Source organism: Hyla sarda, chromosome 1 (assembly GCF_029499605.1).
Source record: "Hyla sarda isolate aHylSar1 chromosome 1, aHylSar1.hap1, whole genome shotgun sequence".
NCBI classification, from domain to species: Eukaryota; Metazoa; Chordata; class Amphibia; order Anura; family Hylidae; genus Hyla; species Hyla sarda.
In genome coordinates, this window is record NC_079189.1 from 119,507,939 (window position 1) to 119,520,247 (window position 12,309).

The window sequence follows — 12,309 nt, forward strand, 5'->3', positions numbered from 1 at the left end:
GTGCATTGCTGTAAAGGGCCCGACCGCGGCTGAAGATCTACTCACCTGTTGCCGCCGCCGCCATCTTCCTCGCCGGGATCCGGGTCTTCAGGGACGAGGTAAGTACCGGGGCCGGTCCCCAGCACTCCCCCGTCCCCCGGCGCGTCCTCCGGTCTTCCTCCCGTCCTCTCCGGACTTGCAGGGGCCGGGCAGGACGGGAGGAAGTAACCGCCCCCCCTCCTGCGATTGGTCGGTTAACTAACCGACAGATCGCAGGGTATAGGAGGAGGTAGCAGGCTTGCCACCTCGCTCCTATACGTTAGCATGGTCCTGGCTGTCTGTGACAGCCGGGATCATGCGAAATTACCGGGCGGTCGGGTCCCAGAGACCCGATCAGCCCGGTATCGCCGCAGATCGCAAGGGCGATTTCCCTTGCGATTTGCGGCGATCGCCGACATGGGGGGCCTACATGGCCCCCCTCGGCGTTTGCCCTGGATGCTTGCTGAAGGATTTCAGCAGGCATCCAGTTCCGATCTCTGCCCGGCGCGCGGCAGAGACCGGAAAACGCCAGGACGTACGGGGACGTCCTGGGTCCTTAAGGCCCAGGGTGCGGGGACGTCCCCGTACGTCCTGGGTCCTTAAGAGGTTAAAGAAACTTCTGGGGACTGAGTCACTCTATATTGCACTTAGTATTTCATTATTTTATTATATTATATTATTGTATGCCTCTACTATTTTATAAGTAATTAATTATAATTTAAAGTTGTTGCTCACACATCAGGATGATTGACAAGCCAAGAGCCTGCATAGAGCCCTGCTTGTCCTGCGCTCACTTCCTGTATTTGGTCTCCTCATAAAGACACATTTACAACAGCTGCAGGGACAGCATTTTTTCACCCAAAAATATAAACATTTTTTTACCAATGTATATTACAATTTCCACAATCTCAAATATTTAAGTTCTGTTTAGTTTTTATAATACTACATGTTAACGCCAATTATCTTTTCTAAAAATACATTATTTAATGAGTGATATCATTTGCATAAGACATCAGATTTGTAGACTCATTTTATAAACCATCTTAAGGATAGCGGCAGAATGTTCAATCAACACAAGATGTAAATCCTAATTGTTCTGATTTAATATAACTCTCCTCACTGTCATCTTAAGATATTATGTTAGCTACAGTCAATGGCATATAAAGTAATCTTTTGTAGCTTTACAGAATATGAGCAGATTTCAATTACTGCTAAAAAGCAAAATGGTTGTGACACACATAATCAAAATCCTCAGCTTAAGCCCGTAATGCAGATTTCCCTCAGCAAATACTGAAATGTGTAAATAAAAGGCACAGAAAAACCATAACACATGAAATATCTTCTATAATATATGTAGGAGAACTTTTCGACGGACACATAAAAGCCAGTAGATTAAAGGGGTACTCCGGTGAAAACCTTTTTTTCTTTTAAATCAACTGGTGGCAGAAAGTTAAACATATTTGCAAATTACTTCTATTAAAAAATCTTAATCCTTCCTGTACTTATTAGCTGCTGAACACTACAGAGGAAATTTTTTTCTTTTTGGAATGCTCTCTGATGACATCACGAGCACAGTTCTCTCTGCTGACGTTATTATAATAATAATAATGCTTTATTTCTTGTTGTCCTTTGAACCCACATCCCCAGCATTGCAAGGCAGCAGTGCTAACCACTGAGCCACCATGCTGCCCTTAGCATACATCTGCTATGCACGGTTGCTAAAATGGACAGAGATGTCAGCAGAGAGCACTGTGCTCGTGATGTCATCAGTGTTCCAAAAGGAAAGGAATTTCCTCTGTAGCATTCAGCAGCTAATAAGTACTGGAAGGATTAAGATTTTTTTAATAGAAGTAATTTACAAATATGTTTATCTTTCTGCCACCAGTTGATTTAAAAGAAAAAAGGTTTTCACCGGAGTACCCCTTTAATGTGGTCAATGGCCTGGAGGTATAAACCTTACAAACATATATTTTTACCAACTTTTCAGTTAGCATTTTAATTTTCTGGTGTATGCCTAAGGAGTTTATTTTTAATATTAAGAACCAGTGTGTGTTGGAATTCTTTTTAAATTTCTGTCTGGTTTTAGTAGCACAGTAGACTTTGCTCTACCAAACAGTGGAATACAATAAAAATGAATACAGTATGCGTGGTATTCTTTTTTTTAGCCACATATTGTACTATGGGCAACAAATTGCACCATATACTTATACAGTTGCATATGCCAGTACCTTATTTTGTAGTAATGTCTCTGAAATCCGTTCCAAAATACAGCTCTGACAAATGGCAACAAGAGAGTATGAATAGGGGCAAAGTTCTTCATAGACCATCATGTACAGCTAGGTGTTTTATTTACTTGTATGTTGGCCTCATCCACCATGTACACAGAGGGCACATAAAGTCTATACAGTCCAGACCTATCTAACCATAGGCATTCTACTGTATATGCCACCATATAGTCCCTACAGCATATACAGCATTATATACATAAACAGCATCTTATACCTTACAAGTAATGTACATTGGGGAAATATATCTGTAAGGGTACGTTCACATGTACCCAGATTTGATGCGCAGGATTTCAATGTAAACAAAGTGACTGAGCTCAGCTTCTAATCTGCAGTTACAAATCCTATGCATCAAATCTGCACAGAATCCTGTATATGTGAACGTACCCTAATACAGCATCTGATGAAATATGCCAGGGGACTTTTTTCCCCATAGATTAAAAAGGAGTCCATGAGGGAAACATTGATATTTATTTTATGATATTATTTATAATGTATCATAAGGCATTTAGAGATATAGTTTGAGTCCATAGATTGTTATTGGTGATGTATTATCACGGATCCATACAACACGTACTAAGATGTAATACAGTGTGCAGAAGACCACAGTGAAATCCAATGTATTATTCATTGATACAGTTGCAAGATGTTCTGTAACATTTCGAAGCAGGGGAATACAGAGTACATACAACATTACAGACATTAGAAACAATTTGCCAAAACATTGTTAACAATGCGAATCAAAGGCAAAGGGGCGAAGATTGTAGAACTGACTTGTTTATTACTCAATTACTCATCTATCATCTATGCAAGACTAGGAATGTTGTGCATTGAATAAAGAGTATGTAGTGGAGGAAGGTGGAAGATAATAGAAGAATACTGGATGAGTGTTGTGGCTAATAGGAATGGTTAAAAAAAAGCATGCTTTTCTTGCTCTGATATCAAAAAGTATACTTATTTTGTTTCACAAGATTTCTACACTGTTTTGGCAATGTGCATATACTTTCTTTAATATACATTATATATACATATATATAATGTGTATATATATATACATATATATATATATATATATATATATATAGCAGTTCTATAGTAGCCCATGAAACAGTCCTTGGTGTTTTGTTTAAGGGGTTATCCACCATAAGGTCCATAAGGTGATTTTAGAACTTACCTGCCGGACAGTAATGGACATGCTTAGGAAGGATCTGCGCTTGTCTTTGTGTTAAATAACTATGTTGTGAGATTACCATAAATTTGTGGCTTTCTTTTTGTGAACTAGGTATTTCCTGTACGAGTTTTCAGTTTTACTACAAATCCCATAATTCCACTTTTCTCCCTCCCACACATCAGCCACCCCACCCATTGAACCACAAACAAGCTGAATTCCATGCAAAAGACAGGTGCTTTCTGACAAGGGTGACATCATAAAACGTATGCAGGCAACTGTTTTGTTGTTCAGAACAGAGTAGGGTAGTAGTTTGGTAGATACATATGCTTTAGATGATGTTCAGTGGAGTACTGATTCTCATTAGGGTATATTCATACTGCGGAATTCCCATGGAATATCGTGAGTAGAACTCCGCTCAGTGAATATCATCAGTGTGAATGGGTCTTCCGCGAGATCCATTCACACTGAGGAATTTAATCGGCGGACAATTACGCCGCTAAAATTGTTCCACGCAAAGAAGGAACATGTTACTTCTTTGCACGGAATTCCGCCAGCACTGCATAGCAATCATTAGTGATGGTGCAGTGCTGCGCTGTCCTACTGCCAAAGTATTTTTGTCCATGGCCGCCTGACAGAATCTCTGTTCGCAGAATTCTGTGAGCGGAGAATCCACAATGTGACCGTTCCCTTAAAATTACTCAGATGGTGTATGTATGGAGATTTGGCATGTACTTTAACTCAATATTCATATACTTAACCCCTTAAGGACTCAGCCCATTTTGGCCTTAAGGACTCAGACAATTTAATTTTTACATTTTCATTTTTTCCTCCTCGCCTTCTAAAAATCATAACTCTTTTATATTTTCATCCACAGACTAGTATGAGGGCTTGTTTTTTGCACGACCAGTTGTCCTTTGTAATGACATAACTCATTATATCATGAAATGTATGGCGCAACCAAAAAACACTATTTTTGTGGGGAAATTAAAAAGAAAAATGCAATTTTGCTAATTTTGGAAGGTTTCGTTTTCACGCCGTACAATTTATGGTAAAAATGACATGTGTTCTTTATTCTGAGGGTCAATACGATTAAAATGATACCCATTATTACATACTTTTATATTATTGTTGTGCTTTTTAACCAAATTTGTACGTTTATAATCCCTTTATTTTGATGACCTCTAACTTTTTTTATTTTTCCGTATAAGCGGCGGTTTGAGGGCTCATTTTTTGCGCCATGATCTGTAATTTTTTTTGATACCACATTTGCATATAAAAAACTTTTAATACATTTTTCTAATTTTTTTAAATAAAATGTATAAAAAAAGTAGCAATTTTGGACTTTTTTTTTTTTTCACGCCGTTCACCGTACGGGATCATTAACATTTTATTTTAATAGTTCGGACATTTACGCACACGGCGATACCAAATATATCTATAAAATTAATTTTTTACGCTTTTTGGGGGTAAAATAGGAAAAAACGGACGTTTTACTTTTTTATTCGGGGAGGGGATTTGTCACATTTTTTTTACTTTAAAATTTTTTACATTTTTTTTTACACTTGAATAGTCCCCATAGGGGACTATTCATAGCAATACCATGATTGCTAATACTGATCTGTTCTATGTATAGGACATAGAACAGATCAGTGTTGTCGGCGATCTTCTGCTCTGGTCTGCACGATCTCAGACCAGAGCAGGAGACGCCGGGAGCCAGAAGGAGGAAGGTGAGGGGACCTCCGTGCGGCATTCTGAATGATCGGATCCCCGCAGCAGCGCTGCGGGCGATCCGATCATTCATTGAAATCGCGCACCACCGCAGATGCCGGGATCTGTATTGATCCCGGCACCTGAGGGGTTAATGGCGGACGCCCGCAAGATCGCGGGCGTCGGCCATTGCCGGCGGGTCCCTGGCTGCGATCAGCAGCCGGGATCAGCCGCGCATGACACGGGCATCACTCCGATGCCCGCGGTTAGGCACAGGACGTAAATGCACGTCCTGGTGCGTTAAGTACCACCGCACCAGGACGTACATTTACGTCCTGCGTCCTTAAGGGGTTAAAAAGATTTTCAGGAAATGTATTAATAGAATAGAATTTATTCGGTGTTTGGTTCCCCTCACTATAAAGTCAATGGAGCCTGAAGCCTTGCATTGTTAATTGTATAGAGGTAGTGGTAGGTAGCTGCAGCTCAGCTTCTATTCAAGTGAATGGGACCTGAGCTGCACTTATCCACTATACAATGTACAGCACAGGGCTTCTGGCCCCTTTAACTGGGCAATGTTGTTGCCTCTCCTGTGGATCAATTTTAAAGTCCCAAAAGTATTCTTTAAATATGCAAAATAAAGATATGTACATTTCTCCTACAGGATTACCGCTTAAATATTTTTCTGCGGCAGAAGTGGAATGACCCCCGTCTTGCATACAGCGAATATCCAGATGACTCCTTAGATTTAGATCCTTCTATGTTGGATTCTATATGGAAACCAGATTTGTTCTTTGCCAATGAAAAGGGTGCAAACTTTCACGAAGTCACGACAGACAACAAACTTCTGAGAATCTTCAAAGATGGAAATGTTCTGTATTCTATTCGGTGAGTTCCAAATTTTTAGCAAAGATAGTGGGGAAAGGCAAAGACTATTGAAGAAGGTGACGGTAATCAGGCACTGCAGCTATGTGTGTTACAGCAAGCATGAATGAATGAAAGTCCCGGTTGAGATATGCTGGAGGTGCTAGCTTCTATGCAGAGTACTGTCAGTTTAACACAAGAACGTAAAAAAGAATGAAGCTGCACTCACCCAGAAATGTAAGTTGCCAAGCGATGCTTTTATTTTCAGTGTCCGTACAGCAAGCGGCATACAGTTAGCTGGATGTGCGGGGAGCAAGAGCCGAAGCTCTCTTGCGTACCACAAGACGACTAGTTTCACGTCGTCTTCATTCTTTTTTACGTTCTTGTGTTATAGTGGGGAAAGGAAATGAAAACTGCCCAAAAGAAAAACTGTCTGTTGTCCAAAGCAACCAATCACAGCTCAGCTTTTATTTTTTAGGAATACTTTATGAAGTGGAAGCTGTGCTGTGATTGGTTATATTGTGTAAAATATGTTGCATCATTTCTTAAAATACTGCACAAAACATTCAACTACATAAACGTAAAAAATATTGTGTATTCAGAAATGTAAAAATGACTAGATTAGAGTATTACACTGTTGCTAGGACTAGTTCATTATGGAAACATAAAATGTAACCAAAAAGACTAATCAAGTTATTAATATACTGAAAACATCATATTTCAGTTTAGATGTCTACAATTTGTGAGAGAAGAGAAGAGCAGATGTTAGAATATATACTGTATCATACAGAAAGTCGCAAGAGATGGTTATAAATAGCACATAAATGTACACGGTATGAATATGTTATCATTCTGTACCGTAGTCTAATGAGAGTTTAGGGAAGGCTTTTACCTTTCAGGATATTTGGTGATTTAAATATATTTCACCTCTAGTAAAAAGGCACAATGTCATTAGAAGGACATCATTACAAAAGTGTGCCTTGTATAGGAAATGTCAGGAATAGCCCATGGCTTAACAGAAGTAGAGCAATAGCGACGTGCCATTCAATGTGTCCTTTAGTATCACTGGCAAAAGAGAAAATATACAGGAAGTTAAATAAATTAAATAAAAAATCAAATATAGATGGAATTTAGTCTGATCACAAGAATAAACTACTGTTGGTTGGAAGCTGTATATATTTTTCTATGGTGATCTTGCATCATTATTTACTTCCACTCTGTGAAATATAGCTGCAGTTTGACCACATAGACTATCTATTACTTTAATAGGTTTAAAAAAAAATCAAAGCATAAACAAAATAGAAAATAACCAGTCCATCTGGAATAAAGATTTATATTCAGGGCAAGATCAATTTATAAAAAACGACCTTTTCATCGACTGCCACAAATGCACAGTCCATCCAGTACATTTTACTGCAAAGTTTGTCTCTGTACTAGCTTCTATTTTCATATATATATATATATATATATATATATATATATATATATATATATATCCACAGGAAAGGATGGCAGCATACAAAAAAGTTTTTTTCAAATCCACGTGTAGTTTATTTCATCCTCAGCACAATAAACAGGTACGACGTTTCAACGATCTCACATCGCCTTTCTCAAGCATCTTTCGATGTGAGATCGTTGAAACCTCGCACCTGTTTATTGTGCTGAGGATGAAATAAACTACACGTGGATTTGTAATGTTTGGTATGACCAACATTGTACCATTTATACCTAAGAAAAAAATGCTGAAAATTACTAACAATGTTAACATTAGACCAGTGTAAATAAGTTCTCCTCCAGAAGGAAGAAAATTGGCACCATTTAGTGCTAGCTATTATACAAGGCAATGTCTAACTACTATACAAGTCAATGTCTAACTCATAAAAGTAAAAGGAGAAGGTAGGGTGCCTCAAAGGGGGATAAATGTATTATGCAAAAAGCAAATTTGTGTAGTTGAAAAAAGGTGCTCACCTTATTGGGTTGTGTAAGACCGCAACACCTACACAACAGGTCTACCACTACAATCCAATAGAAGTAGTTGCAGCCTCAACAGGTATGGATGCCAGACTCCACTTGCAGATCAGTGTAGACACAAACACAGATCATTTCCAACAGCAAAAGAAAATCCTGGAAGCTGCACTGGGGACCCTCAAATAAACACAAAAAAAAATAAAAAAATAAATGGAAGCTGTAGTGGACACCCTCAGGGTATCCAGGGCAGCTTTCAGTTTTTTTGCTTTTGGAAACTAATTGCATTACCCATAAGAAAACCTTGAGGTACTGTATGATGAATGATTATCAGCCAAACTACAATCTTGTTTAAACAGAAGAGGACCCATTTGTAGACAGGTGTTTTAGGGTTGCACATCATCAGTACAAAACAAGCTGCTGGTTGGCTGGTGAGAAGACTTTGATGTAGTAATCCAAAGTCAAGTTTTATGGTTTGGACATTGACTTAAAATATAGGTGGCACTAGATGGACAATTTTCTTTCTTCTGAAGTAGAATTCTTTTACATATCTTTTTTTCACCCTACACCTGCTGGTGGTCTCAATAAGGAGAAACATTATGCCTTCAGACCCATATCAAATGACTCTCGTCTAAATGGATATAGAACATTTCAATGGGCAGCAGTAACATACAAAGGATAACACAGATGGATGAACATTTCAGTGACACATACACATCTGAGTGTGTGTGCAAGCTACACATAGTCTGCACAATATATAATCCCTGAAATGCCCCTAAATAAATGAGTTGTCAAATTTCAAAATTTGAACATTTAGCAAAACCCTACTTTAGTGGCCCAGTACAGGATGGTGTTTCCCTGTACCTTACCTGCCCTGTCATACAGTGTCCCTCAGTGTCCCCAGGGCCCCCTGCAGTTGTTCCCACCATGTAAATATGTTGTGTATTATATTATGTGTTGTATCTTTAATAAATGTACCATGTGCTTGTTACCCAGGAGGTACTAGTGACCAACTGACCCCAAAGGTGACCTATGGGCTCTCTGCTAGTCTCCCCCATATAAATCCTGGGTGGAACTAGCTTCTTTCTCTTGTTTCTGAGGTCCAGTGCAGTCAAGTCATCTTAGTGTGTGTGTGTCCAGAACATTAGAGGCCTTAAGTCAAGTTCTGGAGCTACAAGTCAAGTGCAAAGTAAGCTAAAGTCACAATCCTTCTGTCTATACAGTGTGGCCTGCACTGAATTCTCCTGTCTACTACAAGTCCCAGCAAACCTGCGAGGTCTCTGTGTCACTGGTCACCTCCTTGGGCCCTGGCTGTACTGCATAGGCTGTACCATCTGTCTACCCTGAGTAAAGCTACCGTTGTCAGTAACTTAGCGTTGGTGTCTTCATTGCCCCCGTGCCTAGCCCAGGATCCAGCGGCATACCTTCGGGTGGTTAAGGCTAAACCACGCCCTGATGTCACAAACACAAGGGGTTAATACCATCTGCACATAGGGCAACAAAATCTGCACTGCACCACACCCCGCCACCATTACCACATGTGTGTACCTTGTGCCACAAGTCCTGCCCCCTAGTTTGAACTGAGTCCAATATGGTCTACAAGAAAATCACATGCCGATGTGGATAAAGTTTTGCGCCAGAAAGTGTACGGGACTTTGTTTATGAAAAGTGTTTTGTGGCCCTTGTGAAATAGAGACTGTCACTTGTTATTGAAAAAAAAACCTGAAGTCATGAACATCATGTTACTTCCCTGATGTCTGCCGCCATACCTGAAAGGGATAATCTGTTGGAAAAAAAGTACGCAAAAGGATCCTGCAAATGGCCAGCATCCCGCCCCCAGGCATGGAAGCCAAGTCGTAGTTCCTAGTCCCAAGTGGAACTTGAAAGGCCCACATCTTTTTGCTAGGGGGGCAGAAGAAGTGGACGCACCACTGAGTCACTTCCGGTCCCGGGCCCTGCTGATGATGAAGTTCTGGCCAGCGACCATTTTGCTGGAGACCGGTACAAGAAGCAGAGGGGAGCTCGAACTCTTCAGTCTTGAAGAAGTTCCTGATCAGAGCATGAAGATGCTGGATGCGCAGCAAACTACCCGTGCAGAGAGTCCTAAGATGGCATCGGAGACCCAGAGAGTCGCCGCGGCACACGCGGCACATGGTTCCAGGAGTTAGCGGACCATTTCCAGAAGATCTCTATCGGGAACGAGGAGGCTTGCTATCAAGTCCCGCTGCCCAAGGACGATGGAGAATGGCCTGCAACCCCGGCAGAAGGTACGCCGAAGGTACGCCCCACCACCGGACCTGGGGATCCTGGGTGGAGATCTACATGGAGGAGTCGGAAGTGAGTACTCCGGCTGAGGCCATGTTTTCTACTCCTCCATCGACCCCCAGTCCAGAGCCATTGCCCCAAGTCCGGCAGCCCCCAGCATGTCCCGAGTCACCGCCGCTACCCAAGTGGTTATTTGGCAAAGAGCCAGCAGTAGTCTAATTCATGAGGGACCATCTCCTACCCCTGCAAGGGAAGTCCCATCCTCCCATCCCAGCAGCCCAGGCCATGAAGGCTGAATATGAGGCCGAAGTGGCTGCCATAATGGAAGAGTTAAAGGAGCAAAGGAGAAGGGAGTATGACTCTAAAGTTATGCCGTATGAAATACATCAAATTCAGCAACAGGACACCAAGAGCCTGGAGGCCTTATATATCAGGAGGCTAGAACAACCCTGAGAGGGGGAGCCACACCTAGAATGGCAAAGAGCTAATGTCATCAAGCTTGACAGAGTGAGGGGGTATGGCACGTAAATGGACTGCCCCCATGGTGGTATTATTCTGGGCAACAGGAAAGCGGTGAAGAGAGACTATCTCTCTCCACCCCTACACTCCCTCGAGAGTGGGAAGATTGTGAAATACACCCCTTTACAGAGCCTGCAAGAGAAATGGGCAGCAGCCGTCACCAGGCCCAAGAATCCTATGCAAATCCCCTTCGTCTATTTCCCCTCTGAAGATTGGGATTCCACTGAGGGTCAAGGGGAAGGTCGTCTGAGAAGAATGGTATCCTGAGACACCTGCTATGGCCCCTAAGTATTTGCGTCAAGGGTGAACTACAGATATGCCCAGGCCTACTCCTGTGGTTGAGGAGGTTTGGCCTAACCAACGGGCATCAACTAAAGTGCCTCGGCCTACTCCTGCTGAGGAGGAGGTTTGACCAGCATAACAGGCACCTACACGTGATCCCCCAGAGGAGCAAGCTGCTGCTGTTCAGTTGCTGGTCACCGTGAGCCTGACCATCACCGAATCCAGTTTGTCCCATGTGTTGTGGGACACTCATGTCAGCCCCATGGTGGGGGCACAGTCTCATGGTCCTAGGAACATGTCCCAGCCTAGAAAGCAAGGCGAACATCGAGGTTGGGATGGAAAGTTGCCAGGCCACAGTATTTGAAGAATTATTACTGTTGAGTAGTGAGACTGACTTAGTACATAAAACATTGTTGTTTTTGATTTTGCAACGTTTAAGTAAAGTGCCTGATGAACGTGTCAAGAAGTATACCTGTAATCACATGCATCAGTGTTCCTGCCCGGCTTTTTAGCCTTGAACCTTTACTGAGAACTCCAAAATGTACCAGAACCTGAGCGGTGCAATGAAATTCTGAATATATCATCAAAGTAATATATTTTGTCTATAATTCTTGCACAAATAAAAATTTATGTTGGTATACTGTAATAAAATGTGTAAAATGTGTTTGTACAGAAATTGTTAAGGTGTACAGTGTCTTAATTCATGCCACCCAAGGAGAACTCCCAGCAAGGTACAAAGATTAACTCATAAATAAAAGTTAAGTACCACACATAGTCCAGTGTACCCTATCATTACTTTAGTCTAATCCAATATCAATGATTAGATAAAACTGGAGCTAGCTTCTCTCTCTTGTTCCTGAGGTCCAGTGCAGTTAAGACGTCTTAGTGTGTGTGTCCAGAACATTGGAGGCCTTAAAGGGGTACTCCGCCCCTAGACATCTTATCCCCTTTGGATAGGGGATAAGATATCTAGGGGCGGAGTACCCCTTTAAGTCAAGTCCTGCAGCTACAAGTCAAGTGAAAAGTAAGCTAAAATCACAGCCCTGTCAGTCAAGTAAAGCCTGTTGTCTATCCAGCGTGGCCTGCACTAAATTCTCCTGTCTACTACAAGTCCCAGCAAACTTGCGAGGTCTCTGTGCCTCCGAGGTCTCTGTGTCTTGAGCCCTGGCTGTACTGCATAGGCTGTACCATCTGTCTACCCTCAGTAAAGCTACCGTTGTCTGTAACTTGGTGTCG

The 12,309-nt window shown here is 41.6% G+C and overlaps 1 protein-coding gene across 1 annotated transcript in view; it reads left to right on the forward strand.

Moving 5' to 3' along the window:
- GLRA3 (glycine receptor alpha 3) overlaps positions 1–12,309 on the forward strand; it is a 205,424-nt gene that overhangs the window by 112,922 nt on the left and 80,193 nt on the right. The window contains exon 4 of the mRNA XM_056560691.1: positions 5,843–6,066. Coding sequence (XP_056416666.1) covers positions 5,843–6,066 — 224 coding nt within the window. The remainder of the gene's footprint in view (positions 1–5,842; positions 6,067–12,309) is intronic.